This window comes from Athene noctua, chromosome 4 (genome assembly GCF_965140245.1).
Source record: "Athene noctua chromosome 4, bAthNoc1.hap1.1, whole genome shotgun sequence".
NCBI lineage: Eukaryota > Metazoa > Chordata > Aves > Strigiformes > Strigidae > Athene > Athene noctua.
This window is the reverse complement of record NC_134040.1, coordinates 514,769-532,868: the sequence shown is the minus strand read 5'-3', so window position 1 is coordinate 532,868 and position 18,100 is coordinate 514,769. Positions and strand designations below refer to the sequence as shown.

Here is an 18,100-nt window from a genome sequence, read left to right as displayed (position 1 = left end):
CTGCTCCCGCAGCTTGTCCCCGAAAACGCTGGTGGGGACTTCTGCAGGGGGGGGGTGTGTGGAGGGGAGGAAAACAAAAAGCTCAGCACCCCCAAAATCCTCACCCATGCCCTGCCTTCCTCCCCCTGCCCCGGCTCTGCTCAGCAAACAACTGTCACCATTCACACAGTGAGATGCTGTTGACGAAAAATAAAATTCCCATCACGGCAGAAGCCCCCCCCGGGGTCACATCCACCCCCCCCGAGGTCGCACCCCCCCCGTGGCCCCCGCGCACCCGAGAAGCAGTCGATGCGCGAGGCGATGGTGCACTTGTTGGCCAGGTAGCGGGAGATGCGCCCCTTGTTCTTGGCGGCCGCCCGCCCGATGAAGGTGGAGTGGAAGATGAGGCCGTACTTGGGGGTGTTGCCTCGCGTCTTCAGAGCCCTGCAAGCGGCCGGCGGAGCTGGCGGGAGAACGCCTGGGGCCGAGGGTCCCCCCCAAACCGGAGCTGCCCCCCCGGCCCCCACCCCACGGCCCGCTAACCTCCGGGGTGCCCGGGGACGACCCAAAGCCACGGTGGTCGCTCAGAGGCTGGGGGTGGCTGATCACCCGCGGCCGGGGGGGGCCCGGCGCGTCGCAGCCAGCGCGGCCCAGGGACCCGCCATCACCGCGACCACCCGCGGCGGTACCTGAAAAGGGCTTTCTCGGCCCCCAGGATCTGCACCGTCGAGGCCGGGTACTTGGCCAGGTTCGTCAGGCTGCCGGCGTGGGAGATGAGGCGGGCGCCCACCTGGGGAGGAAGGAGGACGGGGGTCACGGCTGCCCCCGCCCCAGGAGCCCCCGCGCAGCCCCCCCCGGCCGGGATCAGCGGTGAGGTGTCAGCAGCACGGCTCAGTGGATTGACAGATTCACTCCGACATCATCTCCGCGGCGCAGGGCGGGGAGGGGGGGGCCGGGACGCCCCGAACTCACCACCTCGCCGATGAGAGCCGAGAGGCTGGGGGCCACCTGGCTCATCTTGGAGCGCAGATACTCCTGCAGGCCCTTGCGGTACTCGGACAGCGAGATGACGCGGCTGGAGAAGCTCTCGATGTTGATGAGATCGAGAGGAGAAATGTCCATTCCTGGAGAGATGACGGGGGGAGCTGAGCAGGCGGGACCTTTCTCGCCGCCCCCGCGGGAAGCGCAGAGCCACCCCCCGCGTCCCCACGCACCCATGGAGGAGCGAGAGGCCTCCAGGATGGCCTGAGCCTTGGCGCCGTCCATGACGATCTCCTCCAGCCCCTCCAGGCTCTCCTCGCTCAGCTCCTTGCGGTTCCCGATGAACTTGGCCACCCGGCAGTACGTGTAGTTCTCCGGCACGATCTTGATCAGCTCGGGGAAGTGGTACCCGTACCACTCGCTGCAGGGAGCAGGGGGGGGCGTCAGCGCCGCACTGCCACCCCCCTCCCGCTGCCCGCGTGTCCCCCAGCGGGCGCGCGCCGGCCGGGGCACCGTCCCCGCGGCCGGGACGGTCCCTTCGGGGCGCTTCTGTCCCTCCCCGTCCTGTGCAGGCGGCCGGAGCGGCAGCGGCCTGCGGTAAGCGTGGGGAGACGGACCCCGCGGCCCCCCTCCCAGCGCGGGCACGGGCGCTCACCGCACGCGCATGGAGAAGGTGTTGATGTCCTTGTCCAGCTGGTCCAGCAGGCTGATGGACTGGATGATCATGTTGTCCACGCGGTTGACGTTGAACTTCACCTTGGCGCGCGAGTAGCTGTGGCCGAGGCCCAGCTGCGCTTTGGAAGCCGACTGGGCGCTGAGGCCCTTCACCAGGGCGTGGAAGTGCAGGCGGATCCCTGCGGGGGCCCGGCCGTCACCTGCGGGCCCGGGGGCCGTGTGTGTCCCCCCCCGCCCTCGGAGCGTCCCCTCCGCCCCCGGACTCACCCCGCAGGATCTCGGCCACCACCCCCCCGGTCTGGCACTGGTACCCCAACTCCTCCAGGATGGCGGCCCCGATCTTGGGGTCGGCGACCCCCAGCAGCGCTTTTTTCTTCTTGGCCGGCATCGAGGTCTCCAGGAGGAGCCGCAGGTCCTCGTGGAGGATCCCTGCGGGAAAGCACGGCGGGGGGGGCGTCAGCGGCGCCGGTGGCCGGGGGGGCACCGCGACCCCCCCCAGCGCCCCGCTCACCCTCCGACACGGCGTTGATGTTCTCCAGGGCGCTCTGGGCCGATCTGAAGGGCGCGAAGGCCACGAGCTTCACCACGTTGTGGAACTTGCCGAGGGTGAGGACGCTCTCCTCCACCTGCGGGCACGGCGGCGCGGTGGGACGCGGCGGCCACCGGAGCGCCCGGGCCCCACGGAAAGGGCCCCCCCGCCGCCGCCCCCCCGCCGTTAGCCGGGCGCGGCCCGTACCTGCGGCAGCAGCAGGCTGATCTCCTCCACCTCCCGCACGGCGAACAGCGCGTACCCGGCGGCGTGTTCGAACAGGACGTGGAGCAGCACCTGGCACCGGGCAGCGGTCACCGGGGGCTCGGAACGGCCGCGTGCCCCGCTCCCGCCCCGCGCTCCCCCCCGGACGGGGCTCCTCGGCGCCCCGAGCCCGCCCCCGGCCCCCGCGAGCCCCGGCCCGGCCCGATGCGGGCGGATGCTGCCCGGCCGACACCCACCATCTTGCCGCTGCCGCCGCCGCCGCCACCGCCCGGAAATGGCGGCCCTCTGCCGGAAGCCCGCCTCCTCCGTCCATCGACCAATCCGCGGCAGCGCCTCCGCGCCCCGCGCCAATCAGCGTAGGCTGTCCTCGATGGCCCCCCTCCCCACCAATCAGCGAGAGAACAGGGCGGCCCCGCCTTCCTTTACCTCCCCTACCAATCAGGCCCAGGAGAGGCCTCGGCGCCCCGCCTCTTCCTGCCCAGCCGCCCAATCGGCGCCGCCCGCCGCTTCCCGCGCGGTTCGCGCCGCCGCCTCCTCCCGCCCCGCGGCGCCCCCAGGAGAAGACGCGGGCCCGGGGCGGGTTCAGGGCGGGTTTATTCGAGAGCGCAGTGCCGCGAGCGGGGGGAGGCCCGGGCCCGGGCCCGCCCGCGGCGGCCCCACGGGCGGGGCTGGAGCGGGGGAAGGCCGCGGGGGGTGTCGGCCCCCCGGTGCAGCGCAGGCCGCGGGCGGCTGTAGTGTCTGAGAGCAGCGGCGGGGGGGGCCCCCGGCGGGGCCCGGCTGCCCCCGATTGCGGGGCCAGGGAGGAAAAGCAGCCGGGACACACACACCCCCCCGCGGGGGGGCTGCCGGGGCCCCGGCTCATGGCCGGGCTGGGGCAGGGGACACGCGGGGGGACGGGGGGGGGCGATGTGCGATGAGTACCCCCGGCCCGTGCCGGGGGGGCGCCCGGTTTAGGATCCGAAGTGGGTGCGGAGCTTGTGCAGCAGGTCGGGCGTGAGGAGCAGGCGGTGGGCCTGGCTCTGCCCCGGCGCGCAGGGGAAGCTGACCCGGCCGTAGCACGCCATCCCCTCCTCCTGCTCCTGCTTGGCCTGCGAGAGCCGGGCAGCGCTCAGCGGGAGCGGGGGCAGCCGGGCGGGGGGGCCCGGCTGGCCCCGCTCCCCTCTCCCAAAGGCCAGCGGCCTGTCCCGGACCCCCCCAGCCCCGGCCGCTGCCCCGGGCCTCACCTTCAGGAAGGAGGAGGAGGGGAAGATGCCGAAGTTGGTGGGGACGGTGGCTCCCGGCTGCTGCTGGACCGTCTCTCTCATCGTGTCATCCTGGGGGGGTTAGAGCACAACAAGGTCTCCTCGAGCGCGATAAAGTCACCTCGGGCACAAAGTCGCCCCCGGCACCACACTCCTGCCCTGCGGTTCATCGCCCCACTGACCCCCCCACCGTGGCATCAGGCCCCGAGCCCCTTGGCACCCCCCATCCCCCGGGATGAGGCAGAGGGGTCAAACCTGACTTTGTTTAGGAATTGGGTGGGGGCAGCACCTCGCCCCCCACAGCACCCACCAGCAGCACCCGCTCTGGGGGTTCATTTCACACACCCCCAGACCAGGGGGCACAGGAGAGCTGGTCCAGGGGTGCCACCGGGACACACCCCCCCCACCAGCCCCTGGCCCCCCACAGGCACGTGCGGGTGGCACGGGGGGGGGATATTCCCTTACCCTCAGGGTGTCGATGCTGTTTTTGAGGGCGCAGAGCCGGGCAGTCTGCTCCAGCAGCCGCGCAGACGAGCTCCTCGCTGCCGAGGACAAGGGGGCGGGTGTCAGAAACGCCGGTGCTGAAAGAGCCTGAGCCACGCTGACCCCAAGCAGCTTCGGGGCCCCCCCAGGCGCTAAACCGGGGCCACCCCGTCCCCAGAGACACGCCGTGGAGCCACGAGGCCTCCGCAGGCGGCGCAGGGAAGGCCGGTGAGCGGGAGCAGTGGCTCTCAGCGGGCGACTGCAGCAAACCCTGCTCTGGCTGCACGGGAAGGAGGTGCCAGTCCCCCCCCCTGCCCCGGGGCAGAGGGAAAGGCCTGAGGTGGCTCAGAGACCCCTCGCTGCTCCCCAGGGGTGTTCGTGTAGGACCTACCTGACTTGGTCTGCTTCATGTCCACGACCTTGGCGTTGGCGCTCATCTGGTAGAGCGTTTCCAGGAGTTGGCTGGTTTTGCGATACAGCGTCTGCGTGGCCAGACCTTCTCCCTGCCTGTTCTTGGGGAGGGAGATCTTGGGCACGTGCAGCGGCGAGAGGCTGGCCAGCTCCACCTTCATCTGGGCTCCCTGGGACCATGGAGGAAATGCGGTGTAAAGGCAGCAAAAAGAAGACCCCAAATGGAAAAAAAAGGGCATAAAACTAAAGCCAAAACCAGCAGAAGGTGGATCTCCCAAGGGTGGGAGCTGGATGCCCGCAGAGGGCACTGGGGGAAGCCTCTGGGCAACCAGCCGAGCAGGCGTGAGGCTCGGAGAGGGGCCCTGTTGGCACCTCGGCACGTACAGAACCGCAACCCGGCAGCGGCCGCCTGCGTGGCTCGTTAGGTCTGAGCCGTCATTAACAGCTACACAGTCGTGTGTAATAATCTGCATAATTACATCTCTGTGCATTGGTATTAGCGGAACGTTATTCCGTTAATTAGATTATTTGCTGCTTTGCCAGTTTCCTCACAGCGTGTTTGTGGCTAAACACCGTCACCGGTCTGTTGGCCCCTCCCCGAAGTAGCCAAAGCCCCTTCCCCCGAGCCACAGCTGGGCACCAGCCCCGCAGTGCTGGGGGGCTGCAGTGGGCTAAGCCCCCACCCCCAGCGCTGGCCCTCCCTGGCCTCTGTCCGCGGGACGGGAGCGGCCCCGCGCTGAGCCGCAATCCGCGGGGCAGAGCCCAACACGCCTCTCGCCGCTCCCGTCCCTTTTCCTGAGGGAACCGATGGCGCCGCGGGTCTGAGGTTCATGCTCAGGCTGGAGGATCTTCAAGGTCTTTCCCAACCTCGATGGTTCTGGGATTCTGCGGAGGGGCCACGACCCTGCCCGTGCTCCCCGCAGCCACCCCACGCCCCGCCGGGACCCGCCGCTGCGCCGGCACCTCACCTTGAGCCGGTTGTTCTCGTTCTTGAGGTGCTTGATGGAAAGCTGCAGGGCGTCGATTTGCTGGAGCAGAAGGGGCGAATCCTTCACCTGGACGGGTCCTGAGCCGCCTCCCGGCACCTGGCCGGCACCGACACCTGCGGACGGGCGCGAAGAACAGTCAGCGGCCGCTGCGGGGCGGGACGGCTGCGGCGGCGCTGGGCCTGACCAAGAAGCAGCGTCTGCCCGCGTGTGCCCGGGCAGCGGTGGAGCCGTCAGGGACCGCATGGCACCTCCCGTCCTGTGCGGCACCTCCCGTCCTGTGCCGCGCCCCGTCCCCCCGCTCTGTGCCCGTCACTCCCCTCCTGGGAGCGCAGTGGCCACCAGCTCCCCGAGCGGGACCCGAGTCCTTCCCCCTGCGCCCCAACCAAGCCTTGCCCCAGGGCCCTGCTTGGGTGCCTTGGGGGGCCATTTCCCCCCGCCCTGGCATGCACTTCCGGGGGCCAGCGGAGGCGGGGGGGCAGCGGCATGCTGGGGTGCAGTACCGTACCTCTCTGCTGTTCCTCTGCGGTACAGGGAAAGGAGCCAGAGGAAAGAAGAAGAAGCAGAATTAAAGCCGAGGATCGAGTCTGAGAGGAGCCACCACAGCTGCCCGGGAGCAGCGACCCCCCAGCCGCCCCGCTGGGGCCGTGGGGCTTCACGTGCCGCTGCTGCCGCGGGGTCTGGCCAGGAGCCAGCGAGCCCCGACTGCATCCGTGGCCACGAGTGGCCCAGGCAGGACACGCACATGCCCACAACAGCCGCCTCTCGCCGCGGGTCTGAGGGCCCCAGCGCTTCCTCCGAGCCCCCCGTGCCGGGACGGGGGAGCAGCTCCCGCAGACTGTGTGTGCCGGGTGTCCCCTCCCGTGCCCCCCACTCCCCGCTCTGAAATGCAAGTGGCCTCAGGAGCTGTTCAGGACCCAGAATGTGCCATGAGCGTCCCCGGGAGCTGGAGCTGGTGGCCACAGTGGCCTGGGAGAGGCCGTGGCTCTGCTCTGCGGCAGACAGGAGCCTCCCAGCCCGGGCCAGGACCAAAGGATCAGGGTCACAGAGCCACGGGACCCCCGAGCTCTCGGTCCCGGGGCCACGCACTGTCCTGCAGCCAGAGCTGCCGCAGCCCCGCTCCTGCCACCGGGGATTTTTGTAGGGCATTTCCTCCAGAGTGAGGAGGTCGGAGCTCACCCCGCTGCCAGCCGGTGCCAGGACCCTCAGCGAGCACCTGCCCCGCCCCGCGCGGCTTCAGGAGAGCCCGGAGCACGCAGGGTCATCGGGTCTCGTTCTCCGGGCCAGCCAGGTCGGAGCGGCAGAGCCCCGACCGCCCGTCCGTGCCCCGGAGGACGCGCCCGCAGGCCGGGCAGCGCGGCACTCGCCCATGGCGGCTAGCGCAGGTCCCGCAGCCAAGGGCCCCCAGGCCGGCTCCTCGGAGGTGCCGCCACCGCCCTGAGCTGCGGGGCACGGCTGGGGCGGTGCAGGCTCCCCGCGCTCCCCGCTCGGGGCTGCAGCCGCCGGTCAGGGCGCCGCTCGCCCCGAGCTCCCGCACGGCCTCCGGGCAGGCACCACACAGACACTGCGGGGGCAACTCCCACACAGCCCCCGGGCTCGGGTCGGGAGAGCGTCCCGGGCTCCCTCCCAGCCACGAACACCCCGTGCCAGCTGCAGCAGCGTTGGTGGGCACCGGGGACGCGGGTAACCCACCTCCGGCAATGCCGGACACGATGGAGGCAACTCCCGAGGCCGGGGCGCCGCGCAGGCCCTCGATGGTTCGCTTGGACTGGTTGTTCAAGCGCTGCTTCAGCTCCACCTTCTCCGATTCCAGCTGGTCGATATCGGCCTGAAGAGCGTCCATGGTCTCCTCGAACTCCCTGGGAAGGGCACACGGAGTCACGGGTGTAGGTGGGGAAGGGACAAGCGGGCCAGGAGCCGAGAGCTCCTGGCTGTGCCCGAAGCGCCGTGCGGGAGGATGACCCAGGAGCTGGAGCCCAGCAGCCTGCGCCGCAGGACGGCACCCGGGGGAAGGATTTACCCGTATTTATGGTAAATTACAACTTTTGAACAGGACATTTCCCCAGAGCCTCCACCAGCCCGTGCTCTGCCCGTTCCCCTGTGGATCCTCCAGCCCACAAACACTCATCGCCAGAGACCCCCCAGCGCCAGCCCCATCTCTCACGCACTTCTCTTTCTTTTTGAGCAGCGTTTGGGTCTCATCCAGCTTGGTCTGTATCTTTTCCACACGGTCATCAGCGTCCTTGGACGCACTGTCCAGCTTCTTCTCCAGGAGGCTGAGCCGCACGTTGGCTTCGCTGAGCTCCTCGCCCTGGAGCAGGAAGGAAGAAATCAGGGAGCTCCAGGGCCCGGGGGATGGGGGGCACCAAGCAAAGCTCCGAGGGCTCCCGCCCAGAAATCACAACTCTGACTCGGCGCCCGGGCACACGCACCCACCACCCACAACACCCAGAACATTTCCAGGGGGAGAGGCCAGGCCAGTCCTGACGACAGGAAGATTTCCCGGAGCTCTGGCTGCGGCCGCGCACCACCAGCTCCGCAGGCAAGAGCACGGCGGTGATGAGCACAGCAGCAACGGCTCCTCAGCGACCCGCCGGGAAGGCCAACACCCCCGAGCCGCTCACCTTGATCTTGAGGGACTTTTTCAGCTCTTTGATGACCGTCTCCCTGTCCTCCAGCTTGAGCCCCAGCCCCTCGGCATCGGTGATCTCTGCCCGAAGAGCTGCTGCCCGTAGGTCAGCCGGCGGGGTGGGCTGCGACGCAGACCAGAGGAACAAGGTACAAAATCAGTATTTGATGAGGAATTTCCGTAATTACAGAAAGGGCCGCACGGCGAGAGGGGAACCGTTCCGGCTGCCCTGAAGCCTGCAGGCAGCTGCTGCCCCTCCCCGGCTCTGCCCGCATCGCACCCAGCGCAGCCTCCTCCCGGGGAAGCCGCAGCAGGACTGGGGGAGGTCACACACTGGCTCGGATGCTCCGGCTCTGCCCGAGGCCCCTGGCACAGCCCAAACCCACCTTGGTCTGTGGCCTATCCGCGTCGTATTCGCCCTCCTGCATGGCCGTGGCCATCTTGTTCATGGTGGCGATGAGGATGCTGCAGGACTGACGCAGGCACTCGTAGGGGTTGATGCCCTGGGTGCCGTAGATCTGCGAAGGACAGGCGAGAAGTGGCGAGTTCCCCCCGGGGTTGGGCTGGCGCCACCGTTACGGCCCCCTCCTGACCCCCACAACGGGCTGCGGGCCCCGAGAGGCCACGTTCTGGCATTCCCTGGCCATGTTCCCGGGAGCTCGTTCCCAGCCTCCACCCCGAGCTGCTCCCGGGCTCACCCCCCGGCACTGGGGGAGGGCGTTCCCCACCTGCTCGCTTGCTTTGAAGGCCAGATCCTCCAGCTTGACGGCCAGCAGCCCCTCGTTCTCGGCCAGGGGAGCAATCATCTGCGCCCCGGCCGCGGCCACCTCCTGCAGCACGGCCACCACCCAGGTCAGGTGCTTGCGGCAGTCCAGCAGCGTGTCCGACACCTGCGGGGGGGACAGGGCGCTTGGGGAAGGCAGAGACAAACGGGCCCTTTCCCAGCCCCGGGGAAGCTCCTGCCTGCGCAGCGCTGGCCTCACCCTACTCAAGCTACTGAGGTTCAAAGGGGCTTACGAAGCCTCTCTAGGAGAAGGGAAACAGCAGGAAAGACAGAAAGAAGCTCAAGGCTGGAGGAGGTTGGGTTAAGGAGTCCACGTCTCCATCCTGACTAGAAACACAAGGCCCAGCGATGCTACATCCCATCTGTAAGAGTCGGTCAGAAGCTCAGCGTTGTCCCAGCATCATTGACAAGGACAGGGACAGGGACAGGGACAGGACAGTGCCCAGCAACGACCTGTTTGAACGCAGGTGCTGATCCCAGGAGGGGAATGAGGAGCAAAAGCCAGCAGGGACAGGGAGGTGACAGTCCCTGTGCTCTGCACTGGGGAGGCCACACCTGGAGGTTGTGTCCAGGTTTGGGCACCTCAATCCCAGAGAGATCTGGAGGGGCTGGAGCGAGGGCAGAGGAGGGCAGCGAGGCTGGGGAAGGGCTGGAGAATCAGTCCTGTGAGGAGGCAGGGCAGGAGCTGGGAGTGTTCAGTGTGAGGAGGAGGAGGCTGAGGGGAGCCCTCATCCCTCTCTGCAGCTCCTGCCAGGACATTGCAGAGAGGCTGGGGCTGGGCTCTGCTCCCAGGGGATCAGGGACAGGACAAGAGGGAACGGCTGGAAACTGCCCCAGGGGAGGCTCAGGCTGGGCAGGAGGAGAAAATGTTTCCCAGCAAGAGTGGTCCGAGAGTGGAAGAGGCTGCCCAGGGAGGGGGCAGTCCCCATCCCTGGGGGGGTTTCAGGGCCGTTGGGATGAGCTGTGGGGGATGTGGGGTAGGGGAGAACTTTGCAGAGTCGGGCTGAGGGTTGGACTCGGTGATCCCGAGGGCTTTTCCAACCCGAATGGTTCTGGGGTTCTGTGAATACAGAACTGTGGGTACAGAGAGTGCTGGGCTCCTCTTTGGTACCTGAGCCAGAGCCCTTAGAGAGAACTGCAGAGCTGCTGCCAAAAAAGATGGATCCCAACTGTTGCCATAACATTGATGAAGAAATCATGAACTTTAGACAAACTCTGCTTTGTTATAATCCCAAAACACCTCCTGGCTGAAGGCTGCCCACCTCCAAGGCCGAGCACCCCTCGGACACCCCCCGCGCCTGCGTGGGAGCCCGGCTGGAGAAAGGCCTCGGAGGGATGATAACTGAATTCCGAGAAGGGCAGAGATCCCCGAGGCCGGGGAGGAGCCGGGGTGTTACTGAGCATGAAAGATGATTTCTGGGCAACAGAAGTTTGAAGCTTCCCCACCGAGGATGCCGATGGCCAACAGCCGGGTGTTGGCTGGGCCCGGGGCCCGTTGGGCTCCTGAGCCCCGCGGTGGTAGCTGTGACCTCTTCTCTTCTCTAAACGTCCCTTCTCCCCTTCCTCTCACCCATCTCTAACACTCACGTGCTGCTTCACAGGCAGCACTATAAAGTTTCACTGTTTGATTCAATCCCCTTTGGTGTCTGTCACCTTAATTTTTGGGATCGTAGTGACGGAACTGCCCCGATTCCACCGAGCGGGCCGTGACCCCACCTCAGCTCACACCGATTCCCCACGCAGCAGCACGGGCCAGAGCCGTTACCCCGTTTGCTGCCAGCCCAGCCCAGCCCAGCCCACAGCCCCCAGTCCGGGCACAGCTCACCTGCTGCCCGAAGCCCAGCGCCGCGGGGATGCCCGGAGCGTCCGTCCCAGGCATGCGGCGCCGGATTTTCTTGCAGAACTGACGGATGTCGCTGCACGAGGTCTCCAGGTCCTTGAGGAGGATGGCGAGGTCGGCTGCCTCCTGCCCGGCCTAGGGCGCAGAGAAAGGACCTCAGACAAACGACGGGGGGGTCACGGGTGAGAGGAGCCCGGCACAAGCCCACAGGGCCAGGCCGGGCACGTCGTACCTGGAGGAAGGCTCGCAGGCGGCACACCTCCACCCCCATGCAGTCCAAGGCACTCTGGGTGAACTGCGGGGCACAAACAGGGGTACGTCAGCTCGCGGCGACACAGAGACCGGCCGAGACGGCGGCTCTGGGGCACACGGGGCTTTGCTGTGGGGCAGTTAAGGACGCAGCCTCTCTCCAAAAAAGGGTTGGGGCATTTGGTCAATTTTTGCTTTAATCTGTGGGGCACAGGCTGCCGGTGCCACCCCCGAGAAGCTGGGGGCCCCCTCTCAGACACCAGGTTCTTGCCGCTTTTCTCTTCCTGCCCAGACATCTGCAGGGCAAACGGCCCCACGTCGTCCTCCCCTTCCCCTGACCTCAGGGCCCCTGTGCCCCAGCGGGCAGCGGGAGCTGGGCAGGAGCAACCACAACGGGGTGAGGGGCAGAAGAGGCTCTTAACTCACAGCGTGGTCTCGGGGCCTTGAGCAGAATGGGCAAAGGCAGAAAACAGGCACCAAGGAAAGAGTCAGGTTATTTTTTCCCCGCTCACCTTGATGTGGTCGGCCAGCTGCATGGTGCAGTCCTCAGCCTGGTCAGCCAGGTGGATGCTGTACAGGTGCTGCGTGGAGAGAGATCAGCACCCCTCAGGTGTGTCCAAACGAGGAAATGCGCAACAAACCACCCCAAGCGTTGAGCCTCATTTTAACTGGAAGTGAAAACTCTCGCGCTGACCCCCACCACAGCCCCCAGGACGACTCTGCCCTCCCACAATGCTGGTGACCCTTAATTCGAAAGGTCAGCAACCCCGGCGCAGGGCGGGAGGGCCGCGTCCCTTCTGCCTGTGTCCTCCCAGGACAGAGCACACAGCCCCAGCTCACGTCCCGCTGCTCCGGGGTGTAGAACTCCCACAGAAAGTGCCACCCACGAGCTTCTCCGCAGCTGACCGATGTGTCACGTGCAGGACGCAGCCGAGGCCACGGCAGCCCCAGCCCACAGGGGGGAACACCCCGAGGCCGCCGCGCTCGGCGCCGCACACCCACCTGGTAGTACTTGATGGCTTTGGTCAGCGGCTCCACGTTGACCGTCTCGTCCAGCTGGTCCTTGTGCAGCAGCTCGATCAGGAAGTCCAGCGAGCGCTCATGGACGCTCATCTCGGGGTACAGCATCCCCACCTTCTTGTAGACCTCCACGCTGCATTTGTTCAGGGCCCTGGGGAGGGAGCGTGGGCGCAGGCGGGCTCGGCTGGGATCCTGGAGCACTGACCCCCCCAGGACCACCCGCGGGACCCCCGGAGCGCCACAGCCAGTGAACAAAACCCAAAATTTCAGTAGAAAACCAGAGTGTGAGAGGCCGCCTGGGAGCCAGAGCTCCAGATCAGAACGACCCCCGGCTCTCCAGGCCAGGGGCTGGTGCTGGAGGTGGGAGGAGGCTCCACGAGTCCATCAGCCGGAGCAGAGGGATCAGCCTGAGCCCCGTCCCCCGGAGCAAACCCCTCCCCAGGCAGAGCCACCCCGGTGCCCCACGGCATTCCCTGCCGGGGCACGGCTGAAGAACGGGCAACACGTGCTTGAGAACTGGATCCCGCCACGTGTCAGTTCTTGGGAGGAAAACAGCAAAGTGCACACCCCAGCACAAGGCCCTCAGGTTTTTTCTAGCCCAGCCACCAAAATGTCTTTAACTCCGGAGGGTGCAGGCCCCGCCGCGAGGCCGCAGAGGTTTTCTGCGCTCCCGGACGGTGGAGGGGGTGGGAGCCGAGGGCGAGGAGCAGGGCTGGGTACTCACTGCTCGTATTTGTGCAGCGTGGCCTGCAGCAGGCTCAGGGAATAGACCAGCCCGGCAGCAAAGCTGAGCTGCTCTCCCGCCGCGCCCCTGAGGCCCGAGCGCTCTGCGCAGTTTTCGCTCAGCTCGAACTTCTCCTGTGCCTGTTTGCTGATGAGCTCGGCCTGTCGGGGAGGGGGAAATCCTTCAGGGTCTGCCTGTGCTGGCTGATCTGTCCCGCTTGGCTGCAGGCAAACATCCCCCCACCAACACAAAGCAAACCTTTCCTGGGGGGATTTCTGCAGGGCAGAAGGGGGTGAGGGGGGAGCAGAGCTGCGAGGGGCCGAGGGCTCCAACCCCTGACCCTCCCACTCCCTCCTCCCGGACAATTCTGGAAGTTCTCCAACAAATTAACATTCAAAATCCCAAACTCAGCTGGGACAGAAAGAAAAAGATGTCTTTGCCCCCAAGCCATGGCACAGCCACCAGCTCCCAGTGACCCAAACGGCACCTGCGGGAATGATGCTGATGCCCCAAGTGCCAGCAGCCCTGTGCAGGAGATAAACCCCAGCTCAAAGCTGTGAGGGATTAACAGAAGCTCTCGGCAAGGCTGGAGCCAGGCCCTGGCCCCCCAGGCAGGCGGGGGCCGAGGCAGCCAACCCACCTTGCAGATGAGCCGCGGGATGAGCAGCAGCACCAGGACGCAGTCGTGGTCCCCGCCGTGGCGCAGGAAGCTGTCGGGCATGAAGGAGGTGAGGAGGGAGACGTGGCGGTTGGCCTGTTGCACCTCCATCTGCCGCAGCTCCATCTCGATGGCCTGTGGGACACAGAACTGCTCAGGGCCTCGCTCCCCGGCCATCATAGCAGAGATTTCTCATCAGGACCAACCCCAGAACCCCAGAATCATCTCAGCTGGAAAAGCCCTTGCAGCTCCTCCAGCCCCACCGTGACCCTCCCCCTGACCGTTCCCAACTCCCCCAGATCCCTCAGCGCTGGCTCAGCCCGACTCTTCAACCCCTCCAGGGATCCCGGGGACTCCCCCCTGCCCTGGGCAGCCCATTCCAACGCCCAACAGCCCCTTCTGCACAGAAATCCTTCCTCAGAGCCAGCCTGACCCTGCCCTGGGCAGCTTGAGGCCATTCCCTCGGGGCCTGGCGCTGGGGCCTTGGCTCCAGAGACTCATCCCCCCTCTCTGCCCCCTCCTGGCAGGGAGTTGCAGAGGGCCAGGAGGTCTCCCCTCAGCCTCCTCTGCTCCAGACTGAACCCCCCCAGTTCCCCCAGGCGCTCCCCAGCAGACCTGTGCTCCAGACCCTGCCCCAGCTCCGTTGCCCTTCTCTGGCCACGCTCGAGTCATTCAATGGCCTTTTTGGGGTGAGGGGCCCAACACTGAACCCACCCACCGAGGGGCGGCCTCACCAACTGGTGCCCTGTGGAGGTGCCCAGGATTGGGCTGGAGCTCTGGCCTAACCCCGGCCCACGTCACCCCCAGATCTGCACTCAAGCGTTTCTGCTTCCCAGCCAGCGTTCACAGCGTGATAAAAATGACGCTGTCAGCTCCGAGCACGCTCTTTCACAAGCAACCATCCCTTTCTGCACAGCAGTATTTGAACTTTAGGGGACAGAAACACCCCGAGGGCCGCCTCAGCCCGTTTCCCCGGCGCCACAGGCAGGGAACACCCACCCTGAGCCCAGCACCCTCCCGCCAGCGCCGCAAGCCCCGTGCACGGGGCCAAACGCACCCCGCTCGGTGCACAGGCCCGGCACCCAGCTCTCCCGCTGCCCTCACCTTGGCGTGGGCTTTTGTCTCCGCAAATTTAATCTTGAAGTCAAACATCTCGGGAGGAGGCTGCTGCTGCTTCTCGGCTGATGCTTCTTGCTGACTCATGAGCTCTCGGTTCACGTCCTGGCAGGGGGTCACAGGGGGCAGAAGGACGGGCAGGGGGTCACAGGGGGCAGAAGGATGGGCAGGGGTCACGGGGGGCAGGGGGTCACAGGGGGCACACCTGGAGATGCGCTGTCAGCTCTCTGTATTTTTTGATGGTCTGTTGGTAGTCGGCCACGGTCTCCTGTGCCGCCTCCACGCGCTTCTCGGCCTCGCGGACGCGCGCCGTCGCCATGTCCAGCTGCTCCCGTAACTCCAGCTCCGTCTCGCGGGCGTTTTCCTGCAGCTCGTCGTTCATCTCGTTCATGGCTTCCTGCAAGGAGGCCGCGGCGCGGGACGCGGTTACACCACGGGCAGCCAGCGAGGGCAGAGGGCCCCGGGCTGCGAGGGGACACGGGTGCAGGGATTGGGATGACGCCTGCAGAGGGGTTCCCCAGCCCCCCGCCCCGCCACCAGGGTAGCAGCCTCCGCATCAGCACAGCCGCACTCCGGGCAGGTGGGAAGTGGCGCAAACCCTCCGGTCCCAGCCCTTGCCCCGGAGTCACCCGACTTACCAGGTCCCCGACAGTCTCACGCAGCTCCCGGACCTTCTCCTCCAGGTCCAGGTTTCTCTCCGTCAGAGTCTCCACCATCTCCTCAGCGCCCAGAGCAGCGTCCACCTGCAAGCGCAGGCGTCAGGGTCCGGCCTGGCGCTCGAGGCGCCGCAGCCAGCGGCTCACGGGGCCTTTACGCGGACGGTGATCCCACCCGTTTGCCAGATGGAGCACAAGGCCCCTCCTGACAGCAAAGAGCAGCACCCCCGGAGAAAAAACAAACCAGGAGCGCTGGGGACCTGGAATTACTTGTCCCTGTAGCAGCACCGCCGGGTGTGGGTCTCCGAGAGCGGCTGGCAGCAGCGCTGTGCCAGGTGGCCCAAGCTGGCCCCGACGGCAGCTGCTCAATGCCCTAAACGGCCCTAAAGAGCCCCAAACAGCCCCCAACGGACTCACCTGCTCCTTCAGTTCATCAACCGTTTTCTCTGCCTGCTTCACCTCCTCCTGAAGCTTCTCCCTCTGCTGACGCAGCGACTCCAGCTCTGTGTTTTTCTTCTCCATTTGCTTCTGAAGCTTCACGTGTTCCTGCTTCTCCGAGGCGGACAAGTCCCGCATCCTGGGACAGAGCAACCCGCCCGTCACCGGCCCGCAGAGACCCGGGCACCGCGCGGAGCAGCCAGCCCCTCCCCGGAGGCTGCTCGTGGTGGGCACCGGCAGCGCCAAGCCCCCCTGCCCGCGCTGGGCGCCCACCCTGCCCGTCCCGGGGGCACACGGGCAGCGTCCCCAGGAACAGCTCCTTAACTGCGAGGGTGGGGGGAATCGGGGCCCGAGACGGCACCTTCCTTTGAAGGAAACGAGAGGGACGGGATGGGGAGAGCGGAAGAGAATGTAGGAAAACAGACAGAAGAGCTGCAAATGGGACAGGCTGAAGCACAGAAAGCAAGAACCCAGCGAGCAATGGAAAATAAGTCACGTTCACAGGTTTTCCCAGCGTAGAAGAGAGGGTCAGCAGCAGAAAAAAGACAAAGCACAGAGAGGGAAAGGCACCTTGTCACGCCCCCAGGCCAGAGCTTTGCCCCTGTGTGTTCTGAGGCCCCGGGGACCGGCTCTGCCCCGGGAGCGCTGGCAGCTCCTCTCCCCCAGAGCTCCCTTACACCTCCCGCCCCGACACGCTGCTCTGGGGGCCCCGGCAAGGCGCTGCCCTGCCTTTGCCATCAGGAGGGGGACGCCCCCACAGGCTGTTCCCTGCACCAGAGGGGAGACTTTGCACCACAGTGGCATGGCGCCCGGAGGGACCCACCTCTGCAGCAGCTCGTTTTCCCCCAACCCACACTGGTCTCCCATGGCAGGAGATTCTCCCCCCTCGTTGCGCGCTGAAGGAGCAGCGGAGCTCCGGGCCCAGCCCAGCCGGGGTCACGCTCGGGAGGAGCGTCGGCTCTCGCAGGAAGGAGCTTTGCCGGCAGCGTCCCAGCCCTGGGGGAGCACAGCGGGTCTCCTACCTTACAAGAGCTTCCTTGAGTCTCGCGTTCTGCTCTTCCAGCTGTTTGACTTGGTAACTGGACGCTGCTCCGTCCGAGCCTGCGGCGGGAGGGAAGCGTCAGCGCGTTGAGCGGGAGGAACAGCGAAAGGATGCGGCTCGCCCAGCGCCGCCGCAGCTGGGTCACACCAAGCCCCTCTCCTGCGCCCCAGCCCGGTGCTGGCGGGTCGGGACACTCCCCCAGCGCTGCCAAACTGGGCAGGCACAGGCCAGGAACCAACACCCAGGCTGTGCCCAAGGTGGAGCTGGGCAGTCACGTATCGCTGGGTCCCTGAGGGCTCTCAGCTCTCAACGCTCCCAGCCCTCGCAGCTCAGCGACAGCAAACTCAGACCAAAGTTGCTCCTCTCAGAAATTTCTGCGTCTCCCCGCAGGCTGTTCCCACCTCTGCCACATTCTCGGTTTGCCTTGGCCACACCCCTCAGCCCCCCGAGCAGCTGCTGCTTCTACAGGTCTGACGTTGTTTCCAGGTGACCCCAACACCACAAGTGTCGAACATCGTTACTGACGCCCTCGATGAGGACGCGGAGGGTGTCACCGTGAGCTCGCAGGCGACACCAAGTGCAGCGGGAGCGTCGATCTGCGCGAGGACAGGGACGCTCCACAGAGAGACTTGGAGAGGTTGGATCGGTGGCCAACGTCAGCGGGATGGGCTTCAACAAGGGCGAGTGCCAGGTCCTGCCCTTGGGCCACCACAACCCCCTGCGTGGCTACGGGCTCGGGGAGGGGCGGCTGGAGCTGTCTGGGGGAGAAGGGTCTGGGGGTTCTCACTGACCAGCACCTGAACAGGAGCCAGCAGGTGCCCGGGTGGGCAAGAAAGCCAACGGCCTCCTGGCTGGTGTCAGCACTAGTGTGGCCAGCAGGGACAGGGAGGTGACAGTCCCTGTGCTCGGCACTGGGGAGGCCACACCTGGAGGTTGTGTCCAGGTTTGGGCACCTCAATCCCAGAGAGATCTGGAGGGGCTGGAGCGAGGGCAGAGGAGGGCAACGAGGCTGGGGAAGGGCTGGAGAATCAATCCTGTGAGGAGGCAGGGCAGGAGCTGGGAGTGTTCAGGGTGAGGAGGAGGAGGCTGAGGGGAGCCCTCATCCCTCTCTGCAGCTCCTGCCAGGACATTGCAGAGAGGCTGGGGCTGGGCTCTGCTCCCAGGGGATCAGGGACAGGACAAGAGGGAACGGCTGGAAACTGCCCCAGGGGAGGCTCAGGCTGGGCAGGAGGAGAAAATGTTTCCCAGCAAGAGTGGTCCGAGAGTGGAACAGGCTGCCCAGGGAGGGGGGAGTCCCCATCCCTGGGGGGGTTTCAGGGCCGTTGGGATGAGCTGTGGGGGATGTGGGGTAGGGGAGAACTTTGCAGAGTCGGGCTGAGGGTTGGACTCGCTGATCCCGAGGGCTTTTCCAACTGGAATGGTTCTGGGATTCTG

General features: G+C 66.5%; 2 protein-coding genes across 10 annotated transcripts in view; both read right to left on the bottom strand.

Annotated features, from left to right (window-relative positions):
• NOP56 (NOP56 ribonucleoprotein) overlaps positions 1-2,712 on the bottom strand; it is a 2,998-nt gene extending 286 nt beyond the window's left edge. The window contains exons 1-10 of the mRNA XM_074904129.1: positions 2,626-2,712; positions 2,372-2,461; positions 2,147-2,261; positions 1,903-2,064; positions 1,616-1,814; positions 1,194-1,381; positions 952-1,103; positions 669-769; positions 275-423; positions 5-41 (exon numbers count right to left, since the gene is read on the bottom strand). Of these exons, the coding sequence (XP_074760230.1) occupies positions 5-41; positions 275-423; positions 669-769; positions 952-1,103; positions 1,194-1,381; positions 1,616-1,814; positions 1,903-2,064; positions 2,147-2,261; positions 2,372-2,461; positions 2,626-2,628 (1,196 nt within the window). The 5' untranslated portion in view covers positions 2,629-2,712. The remainder of the gene's footprint in view (positions 1-4; positions 42-274; positions 424-668; positions 770-951; positions 1,104-1,193; positions 1,382-1,615; positions 1,815-1,902; positions 2,065-2,146; positions 2,262-2,371; positions 2,462-2,625) is intronic.
• Positions 2,713-2,948: 236 nt separating this feature from the next.
• The window catches only part of DCTN1 (dynactin subunit 1), a 70,435-nt gene continuing 55,283 nt past the window's right edge, over positions 2,949-18,100 (bottom strand). For 6 of the 9 annotated variants that reach the window (XM_074904188.1, XM_074904183.1, XM_074904185.1 and 3 more), the window contains 22 exons: positions 16,647-16,725; positions 15,604-15,763; positions 15,169-15,273; positions 14,736-14,927; positions 14,519-14,635; positions 13,397-13,549; positions 12,757-12,917; positions 12,015-12,183; positions 11,525-11,593; positions 10,996-11,058; positions 10,749-10,898; positions 8,868-9,029; positions 8,526-8,657; positions 8,135-8,263; positions 7,679-7,821; positions 7,203-7,369; positions 6,019-6,033; positions 5,493-5,626; positions 4,505-4,694; positions 4,096-4,172; positions 3,613-3,702; positions 2,949-3,477 (listed from right to left, as the gene is read on the bottom strand). In XM_074904188.1, coding sequence (XP_074760289.1) covers positions 3,340-3,477; positions 3,613-3,702; positions 4,096-4,172; positions 4,505-4,694; positions 5,493-5,626; positions 6,019-6,033; positions 7,203-7,369; positions 7,679-7,821; positions 8,135-8,263; positions 8,526-8,657; positions 8,868-9,029; positions 10,749-10,898; positions 10,996-11,058; positions 11,525-11,593; positions 12,015-12,183; positions 12,757-12,917; positions 13,397-13,549; positions 14,519-14,635; positions 14,736-14,927; positions 15,169-15,273; positions 15,604-15,763; positions 16,647-16,725 — 2,795 coding nt within the window. In that variant the 3' untranslated portion in view covers positions 2,949-3,339. The remainder of the gene's footprint in view (positions 3,478-3,612; positions 3,703-4,095; positions 4,173-4,504; positions 4,695-5,492; positions 5,627-6,018; positions 6,034-7,202; positions 7,370-7,678; positions 7,822-8,134; positions 8,264-8,525; positions 8,658-8,867; positions 9,030-10,748; positions 10,899-10,995; positions 11,059-11,524; positions 11,594-12,014; positions 12,184-12,756; positions 12,918-13,396; positions 13,550-14,518; positions 14,636-14,735; positions 14,928-15,168; positions 15,274-15,603; positions 15,764-16,646; positions 16,726-18,100) is intronic. The other 3 variants (XM_074904184.1, XM_074904190.1, XM_074904192.1) reach the window with 2 other exon arrangements.